This window comes from Balaenoptera physalus (genome assembly GCF_965194825.1).
Source record: "Balaenoptera physalus genome assembly, chromosome: 18".
Classification (NCBI taxonomy): Eukaryota; Metazoa; Chordata; class Mammalia; order Artiodactyla; family Balaenopteridae; genus Balaenoptera; species Balaenoptera physalus.
The window spans coordinates 80,910,064-80,936,877 of NC_138899.1; the positions used below are offsets into that span (position 1 = coordinate 80,910,064).

Consider the following 26,814-nt stretch of genomic DNA (forward strand, 5'->3'; position numbering starts at 1 on the left):
GTGGATTCTTAACTACTGTGCCACCAGGGAAGCCCTAGAGTGTTTTTTAAAGACATCAAAGGAACAAGGCAGCACAAAGAACTTAGTATTTTTTTTTTTAACTTTTTTTTAAAAATTTATTTTATTTATTTATTTTTGGCTGTGTTGGGTCTTTGTTGCTGCACGTGGGCTTTCTCTAGTTCGCGGCGAGCGGGGGCTAGTCTTCGTTGTGGTGCGCGGGCTTCTCATTGCAGTGGCTTCTCTCATTGTGGAGCATGAGCTCTAGGCGCGTGGGCTTCAGTAGTTGCGGCACGCGGGCTCAGTAGTTGTGGCTCACGGGCTCTAGAGCACAGGCTCAGCAGTTGTGGCACACGAGCTTAGTTGCTCTGTGGCATGTGGGATCTTCCTGGACCGGGGATCGAACCCGTGTCCCCTGCATTGGCAGGCGGATTCTCAACCACTGCACCACCAGGGAAGCCCAGAACACTTAGTATTTAATTTAGTGGAGGATGAAATAAACTGATAGTTAATCTAAGAAAGAAGTGGAAAATTTTATTTGAGCCAACCTGAGGATTATAACCCAGGAAACAGTCTTTCAGAAAGTCTGAGGATTGTTCCTCCTGTTAGAGGTCAAAGCACAGTTGTGTAAGTTTTTGGGATGAAGGGTTATATGTCAAATATGTATATTTGTTACTGAACTCACTGCTCAAAAGCCAGTACTGGAGAGACCACTGTTGGTTGGAAAGGAAAGGTTGCTTTATTCAGGAGGCCGGCAACCTGGGGAGAAGGTGGGGTCATGTTCAAAAAAGAAAAAAAATCTGAAGATTCTCCTCAACCATGAAATTATTAAAGGGAGAATCATTGGGGGAGGGGGTCAGAGTCTGCCTCATCTCCCACTGTGTGCAGACTCTCTTCTGACTGGTTGGTGGTGAGTAAAGGGCGGGGCTCCAGGAATCTTGAGCTCGGCCTGAAGTTGCCATCCTCCACTGGGCTGGGGCCTTAGTTCCCGTAGAAGAACTCAAGGTATTGTGATGTATATTCCTTGAGGGGGAACCAGGGCCCTGCCCCAAGGCTGCATTATTGTTTCTTGACTGCTCCTCCCTTTTCTCCGATACCCTCCCTTCCCTGATCAGCAACTGTTTGAATCTGCCCCTTGGAACTCAGGGAACGTCAAGGAGGCTGAATGAAGCGTGTTTCCTACGAAAGGGAAACGGGGAGGGGCATGGAAAGGACTTGTACCCCACAGGGTCCTGCTCCGTTCCTATTGACAGTTTACACAATCCAGGTCTGAACATCCAAAGACCATACAAACGTGGTGGGCTGTCATGACCCCAGACGAGGTTCAGAAGGAAGGTTCTCTCCTAAGGCGCTCTGGTGAATTCAGATGCACAGCAGGCACTAAAGGGGAGGGAGGAGGCCCAGATGGGCAGAGAAAAGTTTTATGTTTAAATTTTCCTTGAAATTTACAAATAAAATTTATAAATTTATAAATTAAATTTAGAAATAAATTCATAAATTAAATTTGTAAATAAATTCATAAATAAAATTCCTTGAAATACAGATTTTATTTCATCAAGGTGATGTAGGGAGCAATAGGAATGTATTGACAGTGTAACAACCATTAAGGGGAATACAGTGTAAAGAACTTTGAGGAATTTATGGCATTCCTAAGTAGGTAAAATTACACTGAGTTTGATAAATTTATCTTTTGTTCCCACATGAGTGGTTTGTCTGAGTTGGGGCACAGGGAGTCCCTCTGGGGATGGTAGTGACAGTCGTGCTGGGCCTCACATGCTGGGCTTTTACTTGGTTTTCTGGCACGTGTGTTGGTGGAGGCAGTTTGGAGCTGAGAGTTTAGCTCAACAGCAGGCCCAGGGTTGGAGGGAAGCCCAGCCTGGAGAGGCAACCCTGAGCGTCCGGTGCGGGCTGCAGACCAGCTCAGAAAGGCCAGACGGTGGAGCTTGAGGCCTTTCAGTTCCTCCTCATGGAGCTGAAGCAAACAAGGGGCAGGCCTGCGTCCCAGCAAACTTAGTGTGTTAGCACTAGCTTTGGAGTCCATAAAATTGTCACACGTCACAAAGTATTGTTTGTTTTTTTTTTTCCAACCATTTAAAAATGTAAAAATCATCATTCTCTCTCAGGCCTTATGGAAACTGGACTGTAGTTTACTGACCTCTACACTTTTCAGTTCTGTTATCGTTTCATCTTTTATTTTGTAGACCTAGTTCCAATGCAGCTGTAACCAAGAGAAAACTCTTATGATTCCTAATTGAAAAGTTCTTTGTCCTACTTCTTGGGGTATTTGTATTAATAGGCCTTATTTTTTAGGTGTATCATTAAAGATCTTGTCCACTTTTAAAGTCCTTTCAGGCATCAGGGAGTACGTGGGGAAATTGTCAAGTAGGGTTTTCTTGTTCCTTTTTTTTTTAAGGCCAGATTAAAGGCTTCCCTATTTTCCTACTACTTTGCTTAATTTAGATCTAATACTTTAAAATATTATTGGTGGCCAATTAGATTGGCCTGTAAGATTTTTCAACCAAACCAAACCAAATAAAACAAAAAACACCAAACCGAAACAATTACTATTAGCATCCTTGTTATAGAACAAGCAAATGTACTGAATTCTCATGTGTCTTAAGACTTGAGTACACACAGATCTTTCCTCATACTGTGGCTTTGTTTTTATAACCCACTTATGTGTAAGTCGAGTTCACTTTAATATGCAGAACTGGTTGTACTTCTGACAGGAAGTGGGATTTCAGGATATCTTGTGACTGCCTCAGCTCAGATTGTTGCTGGCAAAAGCCTCCAGGAGAATTGGGTTTCGGTGCTGTCTGGTCACCCTCCTAGGTGGGGCACCACTCCGTTTTAGGTTTTGTGACTAACGTAAGGCCACCTGCTCTCCTCTCTTAAATCATGGGATTTTCAAATGTGCCATTCCTGCACCGGAGACCAAGTTAAGAGGCTCGAATCCAAACCGTACTTTTGTGAATATTTTGTTCAGGAAGATGAGTTCTGAGTGTCCCAATCTTTTCAGCCAGGAAAGAATTATCACTGCTTCTTTCAGTAAGAGAGCCATCGGCCTGCAGGCTGAAATGACTGTCGGCTCATGTCGACAGCCACGCTGGGTGTTGGCTGTGGTCCTGAGAGGTTCAGGACCCCAAGATGAAGTGTCCCTGACCATGTCTTAGGCACGAGGCTTAAGGAGAGCCAACTTTATCCTTTTGTCAAGAAGCATAAACAGTGTATCTTCCCGATTGGGTTGAATTGACTGGTGGGTCATTGCTGTGCTCAAAGAGCATCCTTTTTTTTTTTTTAAATATTTATTTAGGCTGCGTCGTGTCTTAGTTGCGGCATGTGGGATCTAGTTCCCTGACCAGGGATCGAACCCGGGCCCCCTGCATTGGGAGCACAGAGTTTTACCCACTGGACCGCCAGGGAAGTCCCAAGGAACATCCTTTTGCGGCCCCTGTTCTTTGGTCCTTGTTGTCACACAGGTGAGGACAGAGCTCTGCCTTCCTCTCGGCGCCCCTCGGTGTTTGATCTCCAAACACCAGCCAGGATGGGCACAGAAATAAAGCGATTCTTGTCGCCAGAGCCTAGAACATATTGAGCACTAGCTCAATAGTTTTAACTGAGTCATAGGAATGTTTTCTAGAGTCTGTGGCTGTGTTTTTCATAGACTTTTCTGCCATCTGTCCCGCCCTTGAAGTTCAGCTCACTTACCATATTCAGTTCTTCTGAACATCCTATAGTAGAAAATAAAATGTTGAAACTCTTTACTCCTGCATGAAAATTCTATGAGTTTTAGACCTATTAAACACAAATCTTTAGTGGGTTGAAATGGTACATCTCGATTCTAAACTTGCAAAAATGAACCTGAACTGGGTCAAGTTGATTTTTGAAATATTAAAACATTAGAAGATAAAAGAAATTATCACAACTCATATCATGCCAAGAGTACTTAGTAAATTAAAAAAAAAAAAGAATGCTGTCATCCAAGACTAATCTTTTTCTAACAAGGTGGCAAAATGAGTCACTTAAAACTTCACATATTTAAATCCCATAATAGAAAGGGAGCTTGACCTTGAAAAACCCATTAGCAGATGCTTCGCCACTTAGCTTTTGTTCTCCATTGTATGCTCAATGCTTGGCATGTATTAGGGCTCAGGAATTTGAGAGGATGGGTATATTTTAAGGAGAAAAACAAAAATCAAGTAAACAAAGTTGTAATGTGGACCCAGACATTGGGGATCCTCATGACTTGGGTCCAGTCTCCTTTCCACGTGGTACCAGGGCCGTTCTAGCCTCACGGGACCAGGAGCCCTGGCCTGGGCCATCAGGACTCCGAATGACCACGCCAGGCAGGGCGGAGGACCAGCTGCCTGTCTGGCTGGAGCCCCGTCTGAAATCGCTATCTTTGGGTGAACTCTTCTCAGTTTCTTTACTGCCACCTCTACCATGTGGCGACGGTCACTCTGAATTTGAGTCCACTAGAAATGAATCTGCTTTCTACGTAGATATGGGTTTAACAGGCCCGCAGAGGTGAGCCCGTCTCCTGACTAACTGAGCCCCCTGGCCCAGTGACTGGGTCCCTGACTCGTTTTTAACTTGCTACCCAGGCCTCTGCACTTGCTTCAATATCTTGAACCCAGTTTTGATCTGGACCCTCTGCACCGGTCTGTCCTGGATTGAAACTGACTTTTCATTGTCCACAGAGCTTTGGCCGGAATAACTGAGGGTAATAGATCACAGAATGGCCACAGATGGCTCCCATCTGCGTCGGCTACGGTTACCGAAAAAAGTATGCCGTCTAGTAGCTGGAGCTATAAGAAACATGCACAAGACGCTCATGCGGACATTTTTTCAAGTGTATTGAAGGCCAGTAAAGAAGACGTAAGTCAGTGGGCAGGAGCCTGTCTGCAGGGGTTTAACAAGGACGGTGCGGAGCAGCGGTTGACCAGACCTACCTGGGCTGCGAGGTTCCGAAGTGACCTGAGTGCCATCGCCAGAGGTTGACACCAGTGGGCCGTCAGTTCAGCGGGTTGTTGATCCTGACGTTGTCTGTGTGTTCACGGGTCTTGCTGGCCCTTGGCTGTCACTAGGACAGTTCAAATAATTGCTTCATGTTAGTAGTTATTTACCCCTCTTCCCAAACAGAAATGGCTTTTGCTTTCTCTGATCTGTAAAAGTTACATATGCTAACTGTACATTTAAAATTGGGGAGAAATCAGAGTACTTTGGTCATCTCTGAATGGCAGGGTTAGGAGTGACTGTTGTTGGGTTTGGGGGATTCACGCTGACCTCCCCATCCTGCGGGGCCTGGGTGGGAGGACACACGTGTTCCCAGGGAGGGGAAGGCTGTGAAGGTTCACATGGACTTAAGTCAGCGTGCGGACTCAGAATGTGAATCCTGGTCGTTTCTCCCTGTGAGGTTTCCTGCAACGACAAATAGGAAAGCAGGGGACACTTTTGTTAACCGGGCTTCAGCCTGATACTCCAGTGAAAACGTTGGTGGAATTGACCCACTGAGGCTGAAGCAGGCCCTCTGCTCCCCGGGGTGTCTCCCGCCCAAGAGAAGAGACCTTTGAGTGCCTGAGAGGGGTGACAGTGGGGCCCTGGGTCCCAGCAGGCAGATCCTCAGGCCTTCTGTGGGACAGATGGAGGGACTTTTCTTCCTACCGCATATTGAACTTCATCTGCTTCCTGAGAGGTTTTCAGATTGAGGCGTCCAGGGGGCTGGGCCTGTACCCCGTGTGAATAAAGGGTGGGGAGAGAATGGAGTGCGGGAGGTGCAGCCCTTGGCGGACGGGGGACCAGCTTTGGGGGAAGGGATTCCAGATTTTAAAGGCCCTGTGCGGTCAAACAAAAGAAGTCTGGGGCTCCTATTTTTAATAAAAAGTTTGGTATTTTCCCACTTCAGAGGCACTGAAAATGATAAAAATGAGATGAATGAATGTAAAGAAAGTGTCTGCACAACATTCCACCGCAGGAGGAGAGGGCACTGCGGGACGTGGTCCCGACGTAACTGGGGCCTTTGTGGGGCGTCAGCTTGATGCAGTTGAGCATCCCCGGGCCTGGGACACGGCTGGCCTGGCCTCTCGTTTCCCAGCTGGCCTCTGCCCTGTGCCTCTGTGGTTTAGGATTTTTGTTGGCAGAGGCCAAGGAGACTCGCGTTCGTGAGCTTGGTCCTGCCTGGCGCTGCCCTCCCCCCGCTTCCCTTCCATCTCCAGCTGCCTCAGTGCCTCAGACCTCAGGGAAGAGGGGGGACGTAGAGAAACCTGCCCCACATCCCCTTGGGACTTCATAACAGGCTGACAGTGAGGCTCCTTGTGGAGTTGGCTGCAGACAGAAAACAGGCAGCGAGGACGGGGCTGCAGGCAGGGTGCAGAGCATAGGGAGGTCAGGACACCAGGAATCCTCTGAAGCAGCTCAATGCCTAGGTTGTTATATTTTAAACAATTTTATTGAGGAAATGCATGCATAAAGACAAGTATTACTAGAGTTTATAACCCAAACCCACAGTCTCCTGTCCCCTGTCCTACACCTGGGCTTGGGATCTGACCTGGGAACACATTCTGCTGTTCGGGGTATATTTGTGTTTTATTTCTTTGATAAGTTCTTATCTTTTTAAATTAAAAAAATGTCTGTTTTGAATAAAATTGCAAAAACAAATATACAAAAAGATCACCCATTTTGTACCCTATACTGATAATTGTTAACGTCTCCTTTTCTCCTAACTTTGCTGAAGTTAGGAGCCTTGAGTCCTGGTGCTGGGCTGACCTCTAGAGGTCAGGCTGGGGCACTGCAGCCTCTTAGCGGGCGCTCTAGTGGAACCGCGTTCTTGGCCTCCGAGTAGAGTAGTGAGTGTATGAGGCTGAGAAGCCAGCTGAGAGTCGTACCTTTTCCAGGTATTTATGTTCGTCCCCTGCAAAGCTCGAGGCAGAATTTCTTCCAAAACACTCAATGAAGAATATTGGAACTAGTGTAACAAGCTTTTTTGGTTTGTTTGTTTTAGCTGATATACCACAGCTCTTCCAAATCATTTATATGACAAAACTCTCACAGATTCCGTCTCCTTTTAAAAAATTGAAGGCTGAGTCCCCTGCGTGGTGATGGCCTGCGAGGGCTTCTTCACGAAGCCGTCCCAGAAGCAGGAGAGGCTGCGTCCACCTGATGCGTCGTGGACTTGTTCTCTTTGCCTGAAGCTTCTTTTTGGTAAAATAATAAAGAAACCTGTATTTCAGCACATCTTTCCATTTTTTCACAGTAACAGTAGCAAGAAAGTTTCTCTTCCTCAGTTTGTAGCTAAAGCAAAATACAAAATGCACAGATTTAAGAAAAAAACAGAACAAGGGAGCTGGCCGACCCACGTGGGCCCTGGCGCCTCAGGAGCACGGGCCCCCGCGGGACAGGGCAAGACAGGACAGGACAGGACAGGGCAGGACCGGACAGGACAGGACAGGGCAGGACAGGGCAGGACAGGACAGGGCAGGACAGGACAGGGCAGGACAGGACAGGACAGGACAGGACAAGGCCGGACAGGACAGGGCAGGACAGGACAGGGCAGGACAGGGCAGGACAGGACAGGACAAGGCAGGACAGGACAAGGCAGGACAGGACAGGACAGGACAAGGCAGGACAGGACAGGACAGGACAGGACAGGACAGGACAGGGCAGGAGAAGACAGGACAGGACAGGACAGGGCAGGACAGGACAGGACGGGACAGGGCAGGAGAAGACAGGACAGGACAGGACAGGGCAGGACAGGACAGGACAGGACAGGACAAGGCAGGACAGGACAGGATAGGACAGGACAGGGCAGGACAGGACAGGACAGGACAAGGCAGGACAGGACAGGATAGGACAAGGCAGGACAGGACAGGGCAGGACAGGACAGGACAGGACAAGGCAGGACAGGACCGGACAGGACAGGACAGGGCAGGGCAGGACAGGACAGGACAGGACAGGACAGGACAGGGCAGGGCAGGACAGGACAGGACAGGACAGGACAGGACAGGACAGGGCAGGACAGGACAGGACAGGACAGGACAGGACAAGGCCAGACAGGACAGGGCAGGACAGGACAGGACATGATGGGACGAGCAGGGCTGCCCGTGGGTTACCTGGGCTCAGGGATGCCCTGCAGACACCGGGCCAGGGCTGTCCCTTCTGTCCAGGCCTCACTCACATGATGCCTGGCCTTCCCGTGGCCTCCTGTTCCCACAGAGCCCGGTCCAGTGACCTGAGACCCAGACCCTCCAGGCAACTGGCCACGCTCAAGCCATCGCCCCATCCCAGGGCCTCCCCGACCCCTGGTTTACACCCTGAGCCCAGGAGCGCCAACCCGACTTGTTCCCTCCGAAGGACTCCGAGGGCTTAAAGATAAAACTTGCGGCCTGAAACCATGTGAAAGTGGCTGAGTCACTGGCAGAGAAATCCAGAGAATGTTCTGGAAACCCTGTGCATGTTTGTGCGTGTGCTTACCTTGTGTATTTAACGTGTCGTGAGTTACAGCCACGCGGCCCTGGTCCACATTGCGAGGCGCCTCCTTGTGCCCTTCTCCCCAGGGGCCCACTGAGGCTGAACAACCACTGGTTTCTGGTTTTACCCACCATGGGCCTTGTTTCACCCTTTAAAAATTAAAAAAAAAAAAGTTTAATTGTAAAATACGTATAACATAAGATTTATTATCTTAATAATTTTTGTGTCCAGTTCAGTGACATTAAGTACATTCACACTGTTGTACAACCCTCTGTCTCCATAACTCTTGTCATCGTCATCTTGCAAAACTGAAACTCTGTCCCCATGAAACAGAAACCTACCCCCCCAGCCCCTGGCAACCCCCATTCTCTCTCTGTCTCTGTGAAGTTGGTTATTCTAGGGACCTCATACAAGTGGAATCATACAGTACTTGTCCTTCTGTGGCTGGCTTGTTTCACTGAGCATAATGTCCTCAAGGTTCGTCCACGGTATTGTAACCGGAAGTGGGGTCCGGCCTCTCGCCACTCAAAAGCCAATAAAGAGGCCAGGCTGGTGGAAAGGAAGGTTTGCTTTATTTTGCAGGCCGGCAGCCGGGGTGGGGGGTAGGGGAGACGAACATCTGTCCAAAGGCCGACTCCCCCCGCTGACAACCAGGGGGGGCAAGAGCTTTTACAGACAGCTTTTATTCTACCGGCAGAAACAGCACAGGCAGCTCTGACGGTCACCATGAACTTGGTCATCGGTGGTCTGACCAACGTCATCTTGATTGTTTTAGGTACAGTTAACCTTCAGTTCCACGTTCGGTTTGTTTCCATCTCTTTGAGGCCAGTTCTCAGAATTGTGGCAGCTTCTGTCATGGCTACAGTCTGGTCATCATGGAGTTAATGTCTTCCACCTGGTGAGGGTTTCAGTATCTACAAGACAGCTCACAGGATACAGCTCAGAGTATTATCTCTATCCCTTAAAGGGGAACTAAAGGTCCTTGACTATGCTTAATGATTAAACTATTATTATTTGGTCTCCTTTGACTGTTTTCCTTTGTTTCTGCGTTTTCTCACTTCTCTGATTAAACTTATTCTTTGGCTAAAGTTTTTCCACAGACAAAAGGCAGGCTGAGGACATGGTGGGCAGGGACCACAGCGTCCTGCTGCGTTTCAGTGTAGCCTGTGTCAGGATTTCCTTCCCTCTTAAGGCTGAATAACATTCCATTGTGTGGTTGTGTATCCATTCATCCGTCTGTGGACATGGGGTTGTTTCCCTCTTTTGGCCACTGAGCAATGCTGGTATGGCCACGGGGGTACAAATATGTGTTTGAGTCCCAGCTTTTAGCTTTCGGGGGGTATACACCCAAAAGCAGAGTTGCTGGTTCATGATGGTCCTATTTTTAACTTTTTGAGAAACCACCCAACATTTGCCCCCTGGCTGCAGCTTTCTCATTCCAGCCAGCAGTGCACAGGGCTGTTTCTCCACATCCCCGCCAGCTCTTGGTTTCTTCTCTCTTCTGTTCACCGTCAGCATCCTAATGGGCGTGCCGTGGTTTTGATTTGCATTTGCCTGCTGATGAGTAACGTAGACCTCTGTTTGATTTTGAATTGTTTCCGAATACTGACGGCTCACTCTGCACTGCTTTCCAGAAAAGAGATGAAGTCGCTGGAACAGTCGGGCTCCCTGAAAGGCTCGCTGGGCGCCGAGGGGCAGCTGTCACTCATCAGCGGTTGCTCCGACATCCGGGAGGCTGTGGAGGGCGCCCTGCACGTCCAGGTGAGTGGGGACACCTGCCCGCCGGGGCTGGAACAGCCCGCCTCCCAGCTCCTTGGGCCAAAGGCAGTCGAAGGCGTGGGCATTGTGGACCTGCAGGTCAGGATGCCGTTCACATGACAGGAAACGCTGTCTTTAACCGTCTGGTACGTGGGCTCTCGTCAAACCCCTGGGATAGTGTTATCTTTCAGGGGTGTTAGAATGTTGAGCAAAAATACATTTTCTGGACAGCTAACACTGTTATTTTGTTTTTCTTCTAATTGAATGAGAGGTGATGTTCTTGTTCTCATATGCAATTGTGTAAAAGCTTAAAGCAATCACCCAAAAGAAACCCTTTCATTTCTTGTGGCCTTTGCATTTAGTTTTTCCAACAACGTCACTCAGCAAAAGCGGGCTCTCTGGGGGCCCTGTCCCCACTGCCGAGGACACTCCAGGCCGAGCAGGAGGTGGCCTCGGGGCCAGGGGAGCAGCTCGGTGCCCTCGCAGGGGCCAGCCCACCTGGGCCCACGGGCAGCTCCCGCCCCACTAAGACCCCAGCGTCACCCCGGCTTCTGAAATGTGACGCTCGCTGCCCAGGGTTGACGCGGCTTCGCTCCGGAGCCCCCTTGCTGTCTGTCCAATCGGTGCTGATGTTTCGTCTGCTCAGTGACGCTGGTTGAGCTGAGAATTTGGGAGCAAACCCGGGGCCTGAGCGTGTTTCCTGGCCCGGAGGCCTAGGGCCTGACGCTCCTCCAGCTCACACAGCAAAGCTCCCCATCGCCTCCTGGTCTTTCCACCCGGGTCTCGTGACACCGAGGGCTCTGAGGGGCCCCGGCGTTACTGCTTAGCCTTCCTGACGTGGCCCTGAGCGCCCAGGGGTCCTCCCAGCACGGTCCCCGCAGAGGAGGGTCTTCACGTGGTTAGCCTGTTTTTAAGGGAAGTGTCTTCTCTTCTGCGACCCTGCTGGAGGAGGGGGAGGTAGGTTGTGCTGCTCGTGGCGCCAGCAGGGACCCCCTGCAGGGGCGAGGGGACAGGGGACCCAGGGGTCCAGAACAGACCTCGAGCCGCCCACCCTGCACTGAGCAGCTGAGGGCCTTTCTCCGGCTTCCTGACCCGACCCCTCGTCCTGGTCCGGCGAGGGTGGGACACCCGTGCCTGGGTCGTTGTGGTCACATCAGGTGACCCTAATGCAAGGCCAAGCTCCGTTGCCTCCAATGAGAACATTAATAAATTCCTTTTTGTGGTCGATTTGATATATAATATTTACACGATGGAAATGAAAGTTTATAATGACACGTATGACGTGACCTGACATGTGAACATGTGACCACACGTTTCACAGAACACTCGTTCAGACTTTTAACGGTGCCTGACTTGGCATCTGTCTTCACTAAGTGACTTGAGCCTCTTTTCTTTTTTTTTTTTTTTAATTAATTAATTTTATTTTTGGCTGCCTGGGGTCTTGGTTGCTGCTCGCGGGCTTTTCTCTACTTGCGGTGAGCGGGGGCTACTCTTCGTTGTGGTGCACTGGCTTCTCATTGTGGTGGCTTCTCTTATTGCGGAGCACGGACTCTAGGCGCACGGGCTTCCGTAGTTGTGGCTTGTGGGCTCAGTAGTTGTGGCTCGTGGGCTCCAGAGCGCAGGCTCAGTAGTTGTGGCGCACGGGTTTAGTTGCTCCGCGGCATGTGGGATCTTTCCGGACCAGGGATCAAACCTGTGTCCCCTGCATTGGCAGGCGAATTCTTAACCACTGCGCCACCAGGGAAACCGGCAACTAATGCACCTTATTTTCACCTTATGTTTTCCAAACAAATGAGAAAATAAATCCCCCGAATCAAAACCTGCCTGATGTGATACCATGTGTTTGTTAAATTATATTAGGTTTCTAACGATCTGGGGATGTTAAAAATTTATTTTAAAGAATAAAGAAAGTTTGGGAGAATCCTACTCGGGTCCATTATTCCAAAAATGTTTTAGTACTTTCCTGTATTTGTATTTCTTTCCATTTCTTCTGTTTATTTTCTCTCTTTCTCTAACATACTTGACATTATACTGTAAATAGAATTTTGCATCACGGTTTTTGGTTAGGACTTTACAACCTTTCTTGCCTTCCTGTCTCTATCAGATAGAAGTATAATTTTTGGACTTTAAAAAAAAACTGTTATGTTTATCATGTGGTAACTAACCTGAGAGAACCTTCCATCTAAAAATGACCTTGAGGCTGAAGGGCCAAGGCCACGGCTGCATGCGCTCCCCGCCAGCCTCATGGCACCTCCCTGTCTTAGCGCCCGGAGACTTCCTGCTAGCCTCCCCTTCTTAGCAATTCTTTATGGCTCCCTTTTTCCCAATTACAAAAGGAAAAATTCTCATTGTAGAAAAATTAATCCAGGCTACTTGGAGACTTTTTTTTTAATAAAAAGAAAATGATCATTACTTTAGTGAATTGTCCAAAGTCAGGAGGCAGAGCATGTGAATTAATACAAACAATACTTCCACCACAAACCATCCAGTTGTGGGATTTACTGAGTCCCGAGGGGTCACAGCCCCAGAAATGTGAGCGTAGTTCTTTGTGGTCAGTTTGTCTTCTACCCAAACCCCAGCGGGCGGGAGCCTGGGTCAGAAGGTTTCCTAACACGCTGCTGAAATGTGGGAGCGTGCAAGAATGGAACCTGAATTTCTAGAACTTAGTGCAATTTTGAAATCAAATCTTGCCTGGCAAGAGAATCTACCGTGCTGGAAAAATAAGTTTATTCTGAAAAGCCCGTCTAATGCATTGGCTGTTACAGAGCATTAAGGCTCATTAGCTGTGGTACAAAGGCTTCATCTCACCTCTGGAATTTCAGACCTGAGATCAAGGTAGCTGGTAGGAGCCCTGGGAATGGTCATGGAATTATGTATGAGCTTTAAGTGGACTTACCTTACACAAGCAGGACAGCAGCCGAGATCTAGAAGTAAAAATGATATTTATCCATGTAGATGTGAGAATTTGCATCTGAACCTTACCTGTAAAATTTAGAAAATGCGAGTCTTTTTTTTTTTTGGCTGTGTTTGGTCTTCATTGCTGCGTGCGTGTCCCCTGCATTGGCAGGCGGATTCTTGACCACTGTGCCACCAGGGAAGTCCATGCTAGTCATGTTGTTAAGGACTTGGAGACTGTCAGTAATTACAGGAAGCAGTGTTCACGATAAATACGACAGTTTAAATTTGTACATTTTCTTAAAGAATGCAAGCTTGTTGGACTTTTGGTCTTGGTCCACTGAGGCTCAGAACGATCCTCCTTTTGGTTGGTTGGGGTGGTCGGAGTGGGAGGGTTGTGTTCAAGTATGGCGGGAGCACATGGGGCGACCAGTACTGAGAGTGCACGGGAGTGCACATTGAAACTTGAATTTCATTTTTCCTGTTCGTGTGTGTGTGTGTGTTTTAATTTGTAAAATCAGGCTATAGTTTACATACAGTAAACTCTGGCAGTTTTAGTGTCCAGTCCTGTGTGTTCTGAGAAATGCGTGAAGTCAGGTCACCCCCCCCACCAGCTTTAGAGCATGCCCGTCACCCCACAAAGTCCCCTCCTTCCCCTTTGCCATCAACCTCCCTTCCCCATCCCCAGGCCCGCAGCCACTGGTCTGGTTCTGTCCCTAGAGTTTTGCCTATTCCATAATGTGGTATAAGGTGGAATCGCCAGAGCTTGCACGTGCTTTGTTAGATTCATACATAAATAGGTCATGAATTAGGTGCTATTGTAAAAGGTACCTTCAAAAATTTTCAACTTCTAATTGCTCGCTGCTAGCACATAGTAATATAGTTATAGTTAAAAGTGTGTTGTTTAATTTATTTAAATTTGGGAGGATTTTCCATATATCTTTGTTATTGATTTCTACTTTAAGTCCATTATAGTCCCAAAACATACTTTATGTGATTTCAATTCTTTTAATTTGTTGAGACGTATTTTATAACCCAGGATATAGTCTATTTTGGTGAATATTCTATGTGCAGTTGAGAAAAATGTGTATTCTGCTGTTGTTGAGAGGAGTGAACTGTAAATATCAACTAGGTCATGTTGCTTGTTAGTGTTATTCGGGTCTTTGATTTTTTTTTTTTTTGGCTGGGTTGGGTCTTCGTTGCTGCGAGCAGGCTTTCTCTAGTTGCGGCGAGCGGGGGCTACGCTTCATTGCGGTGCGCGGGCTTCTCATTGCGGTGGCTTCTCTTGTTGTGGAGCACGGGCTGTAGGCACACGGGCTTCAGTAGTTGTGGCACGTGGGCTCAGTAGTTGTGGCTGGCAGGCTCTAGAGCACAGGCTCAGTAGTTGTGGCGCACGGGCTTAGTTGCTCTGCGGCATGTGGGATCTTCCTGGACCAGGGCTCGAACCCATGTCCCCTGCATAGGCAGGTGGATTCTTAAGCACTGTGCCACCAGGGAAGTCCAGGGTCTTTTCTATCCTAACGGATTTTCTGTCTACTTATTCTATCCAACATTGAGAGAAAAGTGTGGACGTCTGTAATTATGGATTCATTTCTCAATTAGTTCAAACTAGGCATATAGTTGGGTCTTGAGCTTTTATCCTACAGACTCTGTCTTTTATTTAATTTTTTATTTTTAATGTTATTTTAAAAAATTTTTTGGCTGCACAGCATGTGGAATCTTAGTTCCCTGACCAGGGATCGAACCTGTGCCCCTTACAGTGGGAGTGCAGAGTCTTAACCACTGGACTGCCAGGGAAGTCCCAAGACTCTTTTAATTAGCATGTTTTGGTCCATTAAATTTAATGTAATTATTGATATGGTGGATTAAAATCTACTGTGTTGCTTGTTGTTTTCCATTTGTTCCATTTGTTTTTTGTTCTTCTCCTCACCCTTATTTTTGGCTGGCTTTTAGATTGAATATTTTTTATCATTTCATTTTATTTCCATGATTGTTCATTATTTATACCTCTTAAAATATTTTTTTGGTGATTACCATAGGATTTATGAAATTCCTTTTTAACTAGTCATGGTCTACCTTCATGTGTCATGTAAGAACCTTACAGCATACTCCCAGCTCCTCCCTCTTTTGTGTTGTTGTCATAGATTTTCCTTTTACACATCCTGTAGCAGCGAATACAGCTGCTGCTTTTTCTTCATACAGTCAACTAACATTTAGAGCAATTAAAATTAAATTTTATATTTACCTGCATTTTCACCGTTCCAGCACTCTTCATTTTTTTGTGTAAGCCCCAATTTCTCCTGGATCTGTGGTTTTATGTTCATTTTGGAAATACCTTGACCAGTATCTCTTCAAGTTTTTTATTGGTACCCATTCTCTCCTCTTCTGCAATTTCAATTACATGTATATTAGAGTATTTCATGATGTTCCAGAGCTTTTGGATTCTCTGTTCTGTTTTGTTTTGTTTTGTTTTTTCTCCCAGCTTTTTTTCTCTTTGTGTTTTTGTTTGGGTAATTTCTACTGACCTATCTTTCATTTCATTGAGTATTTCTTCATCTCTGTAGAGTCTACTCTACAGAGTATAGGTATTAATTACCTATGGCTGTATAACAGATTACCCCAAAGAGAGTAATTTAAAACAACAATAAACATATATAATCTTGGGAGTGCCTTGGCTGAGTGGTTCTGGCTTTGGGTCTCTTGATGTTTCAGTTAAGGTATTGGCCAGGGTAGATATTGGATATTGTCTGAGACCTGGTGCGACTGGGGGGTTCATTTTCAAGATGGATCATTGACATGGCTGCCAAATTGATTGATAGGAAGCTGTGGTTCCTCCCCGTGTAGACCTCTCCGTGGGTCTACCTGAATGTCCTTGTGACATGGTAGTTGGCTTCCCCCAGACGAGTGATGTCAGAGAGCACATGCTGAAAGCTGGCCTCCAAAGTCACATGCTGCCATTTTACACAGGTCAGCCTATGCAGTGTGGGTGGGACCCACACAAGGGCACGCACACCAGGAGGCAGGGGCTCATAATAGTTTCCACCTCTCTGCTGAAACTGCCTATCTGTTCCCTTTGCCACTAGAGTATTTAACATGTTGAGTCATAGTTATTTTCAGTTCTCTGATAGTTCTAACATGTGGATTATCTCTGAGTCTAATTCTGTTGACTGCTTTGTCTCTTGACAAGAGGTGGTTTCCCTTGCTTTTTTGTGTCCCTCGTAAGTTTTCACTGAATGCTGACATTCAGTGTATAGAGTAGCAGAGCCTGGGCTAAGCAGTGTTTACGCCGGCACGTGGGCATGCCTTTTCCTGCTAAACTGTGGGTGTGGGGATTGAGTCCACCTGGTCAGGACTCAGCTGCAGTTGTACTGTTCGTGGTCACCTTCAGTGCGTCACCCGCTTCACATTCCTCGAGCATCGTCTCGTGTGTTTGGGGAGGCTGGGTCGCTGGAGAGGTTTTCTCAGTGCTCCTGTCCTGCTCTCAGCTTTTAGTTTTCTTTGGCCCCAGCCCCGTGGAGTGGGGGGGGGGGGGTCTCTCTCTCTCTTCATGCCCTTGCTCCTCCCCCAGAGGTGGACTGCTGTCGTTTGTTAGGTCAGCTTTGGTCTTAGGCCAGCTCTGTGCACCTTGACTGTGGGTGGAGCTTTCTCAGTGGTCCCGCCTCTCCTCCCTGTGGCGGCCAAATCCTACCTTGTGTTTTTGGTGAGTCTTACACAGAGAGAGTTTTGTGCCCCTTCCTCAGCAGAGTTTCTTGGCCGTGGCACTGTTGGCATTTGGGCTGGATTGTTCTTTGTTGTCGGGGCTGCGCTGTGCTCTGCAGGATGTTGAGCAGCGTCCCTGACCTCTGCCCACCAGATGACAGTAGCATCCCCTCCAGTCCTTCATTTGTTTATTTATTTATTTTTTATTTTGGCTGTGCTGGGTCTTCATTGCGGTGCACAGGCTTCTCTAGTTGCAGCACGTGGGCTTAGTGGTGGCATGTGGGATCTAGTTCCCTGACCAGGGATCGAACCCAGGCTCCCTGCATTGGGAGCGCGGAGTCTTAGCCGCTGGACCGCCAGGGAAGTCCCCTCCTGCAGTTCTGACAGCCAGAAATGTCTCGTGACGTTGTCACATAACCTGGATGAGGACCGCTGTTCTGATGGCACGGGATTCTTTGTGACCTGGTGAGGGTTTCCCTTCTGCCGCCCCCCACCCCCCACGGCAGGGGGCCTATTAGAGTTTGCTCCCCCTCACACAGTGGCTTGACTGGTGTCTGGGAATCGGGCTGCTGGGCTTGGTGCCTGCCCGCAGCTGGGGCCGCCTCCCCTCCAGGCCTGCCCCGCGAGAGGAGTGGGTGTGAGCTGTGCTCTGTCTGTACCTCCTGGTGGCCTAGGCCCTCCCGCCAGCTCACACTCAGCAGTTTGTTGGGCTTTGGGTTGACTTCTCATCTGCCTTAGTGGTGCCTGCAGAGCCTTCCTCTGAGCTCTGCCCCAGGGGACCAAGCCTCCAGTCTCTCCTTGGAGAGGCCGGTCTTTCCTTGGATTTCAGGCTATTGGGTTGTTCTGTGATCTCAGCTAGGTCCAAGAAAAGTTATGATTTTGTAATTTATCTGGCTTTTCCTTGTTTTTAGGGTGGGAGTGAAGTTCTCCACTGCTTTCGCGTCCCCATAGGGTCTTTATTATCCTTATTTTTATAAACTGGAACATAATGTTTATATTTAAAATAGGAATAACATTTCTTCAAAAATTTTTTTTGTCCTAAAAATTTCAGAAGTGGTTCACACTTGTTGAGGAAAAAAAAAAGAAGCATAAAATTGTATATGAGGGGGACTTCCCTGGTGGCGCAGTGGTTAAGAATCCATCTGCCAATGCAGGGGGCACGGGTTCAAGCCCTGGTCCAGGAAGATCCCACATGCTGCGGAGCAACTAAGCCCGTGCGCCACAGCTACTGAGCCTGCACTCTAGAGCCCACGAGCCACAACTACTGAAGCCCACGCGGCTAGAGCCCGTGCTCCTCAATAAGAGAAGCCACCGCAATGAGAAGCCCGTGCACCACAACGCAGCCAAAAATAAATAAATAAATAAATGTATTTTTAAAAAGGATACATATGAAGTAGAAAGTGAAGTCCCTTTTTCCTTCACCTCCCAACCCCTGGGGATGAGTATTGTGAAGAGTTTGGAGTTTATTTATCCAGAGTTCTACAACTCTTGTAATCATATATTACAGACTTAACATTTTCATAATAGGAATCCTCTTATGATATAATGTTTTATGACTTGATTTTTGTACTTAATAATATATTATGATTGTTTTTTTCCATGTCCTTATATACTGATCTACCTAGTCATGTATTTTCTATAGGTTAGGAAATCATTCATTTGTACACTGTTCAATTATTAGCTAAATAACGTGTTTTCACAGTTGAACATTAATGTTTAGAAATAAAACAATTTAACGCATTGAAATAATCTTTATAGTTTGAAGATTAAGAATACAAAGTAAGGCACTGTACGTAGTATTTTGTTGGCTCCTGAAAGTTTGTGTGCTAATAAAGTTTAATATATGGGTCAGCAAATTTTTAAAAAATAAAAGGCCAGCTAGTAAATGTTTTAGGCCTTGAGGCTGAGTACAGCCTTTGGCATATTTTACAGTCCTTCAAAAATGTAAAAGCCATTCTTGGCTGTGGGCCATGGACTGAGTTGGCCTGGGTCATAGTCTGCTGACCCTGCTCCAATATGTTGGAGACGTTTTCTTTCCCCAATATTGAGGACTGGCTTCGGATAGGGAAAGACTTTCACCGGTCAGCCTGGCTAGAGGCTCTGGGGGCCTTTCTGCCCTTTTCTGGGGATGTATCTCTCTGTAATTCCCCTGTTAGCAGTTTGCCTCGTCCTCTCTTGCTCCCCCTGGTGTCCATTTGCGGCACTGCAGGGTCTCTGGCGCCTCAACGAGCTGTTCCTGAGTCCCCTTTGTTCTCAGTGGCCCCCAGGCATCCAAGGTGTGCCATCCCCGGCAGCGCTGAGAGTCAGGTAGACTGAAACCAGCCCCTCGTGGCCCACGAAAGCAGGCATGTGGGTGTGCGGCATCCTCACGAGGAGAAGCTGTGGGTTGGGCTTTTCCTTCTGGTCCTGAGCGTGACGGCTTAGGGGAGGGGTCTCGTAGATGACACCCACTTCCACGCACTTGTTCTTGGCTTTGCGCCCGCCTGGTCCTGCGACTTCCTAACTGGCTTCTGGAGTTCTCACAGAGGCTTTCTGGGCCGAGGTTGTTGCTACGATTTTGTCTCTGGGGCTTCCTATCCCGCCGTCTTGACGATGTCACTGTAAGAGGTGCACAACAGAAGAGCCGGATCTGGACATCGGGGCATCCCATGCCATGGCCCGAAGTCAGCTCGTCTGTACACGCCCGTCTTGTGCGTTTTCTCTGCGAGGCCCCTGCGTAGGTGGGATTCGGTCAATCAAAATCAAATGTCATTTAGAAAATGGCGATCTTACTGCTACTTCCAGTATCTTGCTTTTACAAATGAAACTTGGTTGATTATCGCTGTGTATCATTCTTCTGTATTTTGAGTTACATTTCTAAGGGCAGGTTCATTAAAAAATGGAACCACGAGGTGTAGGCCCCTTTCTGGCCCTTGGTGGCTTGTTGCTGGCCTTGTGAATTCCCGGCCATTAGGAGCAGCTTATAAGAGCAGCTCATTAAGACAGTGGATTTCAGGCTCACCAGTATTGGGTACATTGATCTTTAAGATGCTTATTAAATTGATGAAAGAAAACAGGCGTTTCATTACCCAAATTTGTAACAACGAACATGTCATTGTCCCAACACTGACATTTTTAATTTGGTTCCAAAATTACTGTGAAACTAAATGAGTGATCCTACTTCCCCCTAAACTTAAAAAAATAGAAGCTCAGATCTCTGTTTAAAAGAGCACTGCAGGACTCTTTTGGAAAGATGGGGTGACGACATTATAACAAAAACTGGAGAGTTGACATAACGTTGACTGTATATAATAGAAATCTAGATAGAAATCTAGATATCCATATGTATCTAAACCTCTCTTTATATAGACAGAAACTTAATTATCCCTTATGCCTTAGAAGTTGTAGGTTGCTGAATTAATACTCAGAGTCAAAATAAGCAAGTGTCTAATATAAACATTTTTATTTTATGAAATCTGTTAGGTGGAGTATATAGATACCAGCTAAGGAAATAATTTTCAATCTTATTGCTCAGTTAAAAACATGGCAAGTCCATTTGAAAGTAGCCATGGCATGCATATTTAATGCTTGGGAAATAGTAAATACTTTTGCAATTGTAACATTAGCCTCTAGTTATTTTCCCCAAAGTGTTTTAAAACCCTTTTTGCTATTGGTGGTGGGTGGTCATTGTTGACCAAGAACCTTAGGTACCATACAGCACATTATGGGGGCCTGCCTTTCTCAGAGGTATATTGTAAGGCATATGAGGGAATCTTGGAATTTAATATTACAAAACACCCAGGAACACCTGGGGCATAACTCCGTGCTGGTGAAAGTCCGGGGGCCCAGCATCCCGCTGCGGGAGCCTCGGGGGCCCTGGGCTGGCGTTTGTTTTCCCCCCAGCTCTCGGGCCCCTGCTGCTGGTGCCACAGGCATCCAGGGCTCAGATCTGCTTACTCTGAGCCACTGCGGTGTTTGTTTTCATCTGAAAGTCAATATTCAAAGGCTTGTTGCCCAGCATATCTGTTTGAACAACTGGGGAAACAATCAGAAGGTTTCTTTCAAGTTGGTGACGGCCACCTCTTAGGAGCTGGGTTGTGCTGTGTCAGACCCGGCCGCCCAGGGCAGAGCGGCCTGCCTGTCACTCAGAAGCCTGGTCACCAGCACGCACTAGCCGCACATTTGTGCGAGGGACCGAGCTCCTGTCGTCCTGGCCGAGCTGCCCCTGGCCCACGGTGTGTGTTGCGATCGGGTGGGGAGCCTGCGAGGGGCGGTGACTCAGCCAGGCCGAGTCGGAGGTCTTCCTGGAGGAGGTGCTTTCACGCTTGGAACCCTTTACCGCGTCCCTTCCTGCTGTTAATCCGTGTGTTATGGGGAGTGTCGGGGCCTTCGACACTTTCTTGCGTTGCTTCAGTTGAGCCACTGCTTCTCATCACGTGAGCTGCTGATGGTGTGAGGGCTTGCCCCCTCCTGGGGAGGCCCCCGCACTGAGCGGCCCCCATGTGCCAGTGCGGCTCTGGGGCCGGACCCGTGGCTGAGGAGCTGGGGAGACGGGGCAGAGCAGGGGTTCTGAGTCGACTTAACCCTGAGCCTTGGTGGCCTCTCCCAAGCCTTTGAGATTGGAACAGGAAAATCCCAAAGGCGAGACGTTGCCGAGCTGCCCGTCTCCCTGAGGCTGGGGAAGCTTGGGCAGCAGGCGGGGGGGTGAGGTGAGAGGCAGGAGAGGTTTCCTCCAGAAGGTCCTTCTGGGCTGGGGTTTTGGCTGGGGGGGGGGGTTGGGGGGCGGGGGAGTTTCCCGTGTCCCCTGTGGGCACAGCTGGCCTCAGCAGCCGGGGCCCCCCCGCACCTGAGGGGCTGGAGGCTGTGTGTTTTCCAAGTCGTCCTCCTGTCCTCTTGTTCTTTCCTAAACTGACCCTCGGAATACTCGGTTTGGCTGTGGGAAAGTGTTACTAGTGACAGTCATTTATATGGGTGGAATTCCATGCAATAATTATGCATAAAGCCAGTTGTTATGGAAAAAGTGCAGGAAAGTATGAAACACACATTGTCACTGCCTTACAACCCTGACTCTTTTCTGCCCTTAAATGGAGCGATTCTCAGCAGCTGTGGCTGAGGTCCAACTGCTGCTCTTTGTAGAATTCAGGGCCACGTACCCACCACGCTTTTCCGTTTGTACCCTGATATATATATATTTTTAAAATAAATTTATTTATTTAATTTATTTATTTTTGGCTGCATTGGGTCTTCGTTGCTGCTTGTGGGCTTTCTCTAGTTGTGGCGAGTGGGGGCTACTCTTTGTTGTGGTGCGCGGGCTTCTCATTGCGGTGGCTTCTCATTGTGGTGGCTTCTCATTGTGGAGCACGGGCTCTAGGCACGTGGGCTTTAGTAGTTGTGGCACACAGGCTCAGTAGTTGTGGCTCGCGGGCTCTAGTGCACAGGCTCAGTAGTTGTGGTGCACGGGCTTAGTTGCTCTGCGGCATGTGGGATCTTCCCGGACCAGGGCTTGAACCCGTGTCCCCTGCAGTGGCAGGCGGATTCTTAACCACTGCGCCACCAGGGAAGCCCCTGTACTCCGATATTATTAACTGTCTGCTGTCTCCCTCACCTCTAAATAGGGAATCCCCTTCTTCAGAGATTAAGAGATGGAAACTGATGTCTTTTATGAAGAGCGTTCAGAGTACAACTGAATTACCCTGTGACTTAGGTCCAATTAACCAGATAACGTTTTGGGTACTTTCCTGAGACGTTATTCCTGAAATGTTAGAGTAGGTGAGAGTCACTGTTTTAAAAATGAGTTATCTTGAGTCCTGCCACCCTCACAAATTACCTGTTTCTGTTTTTCACTTTCTTTTGATCCTTACAGAATTTTGTGAAACTTTATATTGTGTTTCCCCACCCCCACCTGAACCGAGGGTCTCGTTCTACATTCCGTTCCTGCTTCTGGGATAGAGACCGTGTTACTGTCAGGTCGGCGGTGTGGGTGCTGGGCATTGGGCTTGGTCCCCTGGCCGTGTGGCCCCCATCCCATGAGGTCACAAGAGCCGTCAGCACAGAGGCCCCGGGCGGGTACCAACGGCTGAATCTGGCCACATACAGTTTAAAAACAAAATTTTTTGAATGGCTCGCTGATGTTTAAAAGTCAGGACATTTTCACGTACAGCGTAGTTTTCTAGTGGCTCTTTAGAATCTGATCATCCGTCAACTGTGAGACTGTTCCCATTGCACCCTGTGCTTCCTTTTTATTTATTTTTTATTAAAAAAAATTTTTTTTTAATTTACTTTTTATTAAAAAAAATTTTTTTTTTATTTTGGCTGCGCCGGGTCTTAGTCGCGGCTTGTGAGATCTTCGTTGCAGCACATGGGATCTTTAGTTGTGGCATGTGAGCTCTTAGTTGCGGCATGCACGTGGGATCTAGTTCCCCTGCCAGGGATCAAACCCGGGCCCCCTGCACTGGGAGTGCGGAGTCTCACCCGCTGGACCACCAGGGAGATCCCCCGGTGCTTTCTTAATCCTAGGCCCCAGGGCTGATTTCATGGTTTTGCACTGTTTTCCTTAGAATGGAGAGGAAAGCGAAGTATTTCTTATATCCGTGTCTCAGGGAAACAGGAACTAGATTGGAGACTAAGGATTTCCCACCGCGTGGCTTAGCTCACGTGCTCCCAGTCTGAGCTGGGGGGTCGCCTGTGTTCGCTCCCTCCCGCCCCCCGTCCCTGCAGGCCCAGGTCTCACCCCCAGATCCTGACATCCTGACCATCCTGATGGCACGAAGAGGCACAGAGTGAGTCCAGAGACAGGTTCCAGCTGCCAGACGCTCCTGCCCGTCCCCCTCCCTCCCCTCCCCTGCCCGACCCCCCTCTCCTGGACCCTCCTTTCCCCAGCGACCAAGACCCACACTGCCCGCACCTGGGGACTGGGGACTGGGGAGCGTTCCAGTACAGTCAGCCCCTCCTCCGCGCCGGGGGCCGCCCAGCCATCCAGCCCGATCGTAAAGGAGGCACGTTTTTCTTACATTCATGTGAGTGGCTAGGCTGTGCGATTAAGCATTGACCTTCTGTCCTGTATGGCAGGTGTACCATCAGATACACACGTGCGCGCACACACACACGCACACACACGGTCTTTTAAGCACACCGCCTTATCTTCTCATCAGAAGTACTTGCCAGTCTCTGCGTGTGCAGGGTCCTGGGCTCCATTTCCCTGATCACTCGAGAGGCTGGGTATCTCAGCTGCTCCCCTTCCTTCCCCTCTTCCTCGGTCTTCTGGTGAAGTACCTGTTGTACTCTTGGCCCATTTAAACAAAATACTTTAACTCTTCTTTACGGATTTGTAGCAATTATTTAAAAACTTGAGGTACAAAATCCTTTATTTTAATATTTAATCACAGTTTCCAGGCTCTCTTGCTTGGATTATGCTGTCTTTTTATGAACATACTTTTTAAAAAATGTCAATGCAGTCAAGTTTACCAGTCTCTTATCCTTTATATCTTGTGCTTTTTAAGTCTTGTGTAAGAATTCTTGTCCCCTGTTTGCAGGTCGGGGCATCTAGAGGGCTGCCTGTAGGAAGTCATGTCTGCGTCCCTGTGGTCAGTGTTCCGTAGACGCTCCACAGGTCCCTGCCAGGCCTTCACTGAGCAGAGGGTCTTCAAATAAACTGCAGAGTAGGGACCAGTGTGGCCCCCGCCTTGGAATGACAAAGCCGCAGTGTGGTCACTGCCTCTGTTTTCTCCCCCTCTTGCTCCAGGGAGGAATCGGAGTCTTTGCTAAACTCCAGCGGTGATGCTTTCAGCTGTTGGCTTGTGACTTCTTTTCACGAGGGAGCAATGAAGCCAAACCTCCAGGTTACTCCCTGGGCATCCTGGGAGCTTTTAATCTAAGTCCAGACCTGGGAAGCCTTCGACATCCCTGTGTTTTGGTCTGTTGCTTAAATAACTCTGTGTTCACTTCTCCAACATTCAGAGGTCCATGGAGGTCAGGTGACCCACCCAGGACCACACAGCAGGTCCGCGGAGTGAGTCCAGGTTTCTGTGATGCCCAGGTTAGTTTTTTGTTTAGTTCCAAACTATTTCCTGCCGTGAAACTGTGCTTATCTGGCCTTTAGGTCCCTTCTGGATACGTTTAGTGAAGAGGTGGGATTGAAAAATCTGATACTCCTTAAGCTGTGGATATTGTCCCGCCTTAAAATGTTCATAAACAATTGCTGGATAAATCAGTCTGCTGCTCTACATAAGCTATCTAAAACTAAGCAAGTTGAATGTGGAATAAACATTCTAAATCTTCTTATTTTTAAAAAATTTTATTTGTTTATTTATTTTTGGCTACGTTGGGTCTTTGTTGCTGTGCGTGGGCTTCTCTAGTTGCGGCGAGCGGGGGCTACTCTTTGTTGCAGTGCGCGGGCTTCAGTAGTTGTGGCGCATGGGCTTCAGTAGTTGTGGCACGTGGGCTCAGTAGTTGTGGCTCGTGGGCTCTAGAGCGCAGGCTCAGTAGTTGTGGCACACAGGCTTAGTTGCTCTGCGGCATGAGGGATCTTCCCAGACCAGGGCTCGAACCCATGTCCCCTGCATTGGCAGGCGGATTCTTTTTTTTTTTTTAATTAATTAATTAATTAATTTATTTATTTATTTATTTTGGCTGTGTTGGGTCTTTGTTTCTGTGCGAGGGCTTTCTCCAGTTGCGGCGAGCGGGGGCCACTCTTCATCGTGGTGCGTGGGCCTTTCACTATCGCGGCCCCTCCCGTTGCGGGGCACAGGCTCCAGACGCGCAGGCTCAGTAATTGTGGCTCACGGGCCTAGTTGCTCCGCGGCATGTGGGATCTTCCCAGACCAGGGCTTGAACCTGTGTCCCCTGCATTGGCAGGCAGATTCTCAACCACTGCGCCACCAGGGAAGCCCTGGCAGGCGGATTCTTAACCACTGTGCCACCAAGTCCCTGAACACATTTATTAAAGTGGCTTTTGAGAGATTTGCACTGTGAGTTTTGGTTGTAACTGTTGGCAGAATGGATGCTGGTTGCTACTTTGTTAGCAGGTGTCCCTGGGCCCAGAGCCGCCCGGCCCGTGTGGCCACTGCAGGCCTCGCGTGGCTGGAGCACTTGAAACAATGCTCGTCAAACTGACACAGGTGTAAAATTCCCACTGGATTTCAAAGACTTACTAAGGAAGAAAGAAAAGAATGTAAAATATCTCAATAATTTTTAGTGCCAATTATATGTTGAAATGACAATATTTGGGTATATTCAGTTAAGTAAAATATGTTGGTAGAACTAAGTTCACCGGTTTCTTTTTGCTTTCTTAACGTGGCTGCTAGAAAACCGAGAATTGCGTACGTAACTCGTGTTGTTTCTCCGTCGGGCGGCTGGTCTGGGGCATAAGCCTCGCCGGCCCTGAACTGGATCAGTTAGTCGTGGCCCCTGCTGTTCCCCTGGGCAGGGCCTGCCCTTTTGGTTACTGTTTAAAGGGAAATAACCACTTGTTTTACTTGCCTTTGCACATTTGACCAAGCCTCTGCCTTGCACTGTGCTTCTGCTGGCACGTTTGTTTCCAAACCTTGGGGAATATATTTGAGTGAATTATCTGTGAATGTGCTGTGTGACACTATATTGACGATGCTGTTGATTGTAAGACATCTCCCAACGTGAGAACCATCAAGGAAAAAAAATGCAAATTAGAAGATGACACGCATTATCTAACCCTTGACCTCTTTGGTGCTTTGAGTTTCTTCCTCTAGTTAATTTGCAAATGAGTGAATCAAAATACTCTGTAACTTTTTGAAAAGACCTTTAGAATTGTTGACTCGGTGTGTCCAGGCAGTTGAAGAGTCCGGCTTCCGAGGGGGACTGCCTTACCCAGCTTCTCTGTGCCTCTGCTTCGTCCTCTGCAAAGTGAGGTGACGGCGGAACGTACAGCTGCTCCGTTGTCACGAGACCTGCGTGAGCGTCTGTGAATTAAAACAGCGCCTCTTGTGTCAGCACCTGAGCAGCGCCCAGCACGGAGCAAGCCCGGCAAAGAGGGCTCATCCTGCAGTC

The 26,814-nt window shown here is 48.2% G+C and overlaps 1 protein-coding gene and 1 long non-coding RNA gene across 2 annotated transcripts in view; both read left to right on the forward strand.

Annotated features, from left to right (window-relative positions):
• The window catches only part of CRYL1 (crystallin lambda 1), an 80,562-nt gene that overhangs the window by 15,352 nt on the left and 38,396 nt on the right, over positions 1-26,814 (forward strand). Inside the window, exon 3 of the mRNA XM_082435131.1 lies at positions 10,098-10,224. Within this exon, the coding sequence (XP_082291257.1) occupies positions 10,098-10,224 (127 nt within the window). The remainder of the gene's footprint in view (positions 1-10,097; positions 10,225-26,814) is intronic.
• Positions 10,232-25,673, forward strand: LOC309647635. The gene is made up of 4 exons (XR_014256205.1): positions 10,232-10,367; positions 23,512-23,573; positions 23,674-23,810; positions 24,751-25,673. It is a non-coding gene; the product is annotated as an uncharacterized lncRNA (long non-coding RNA).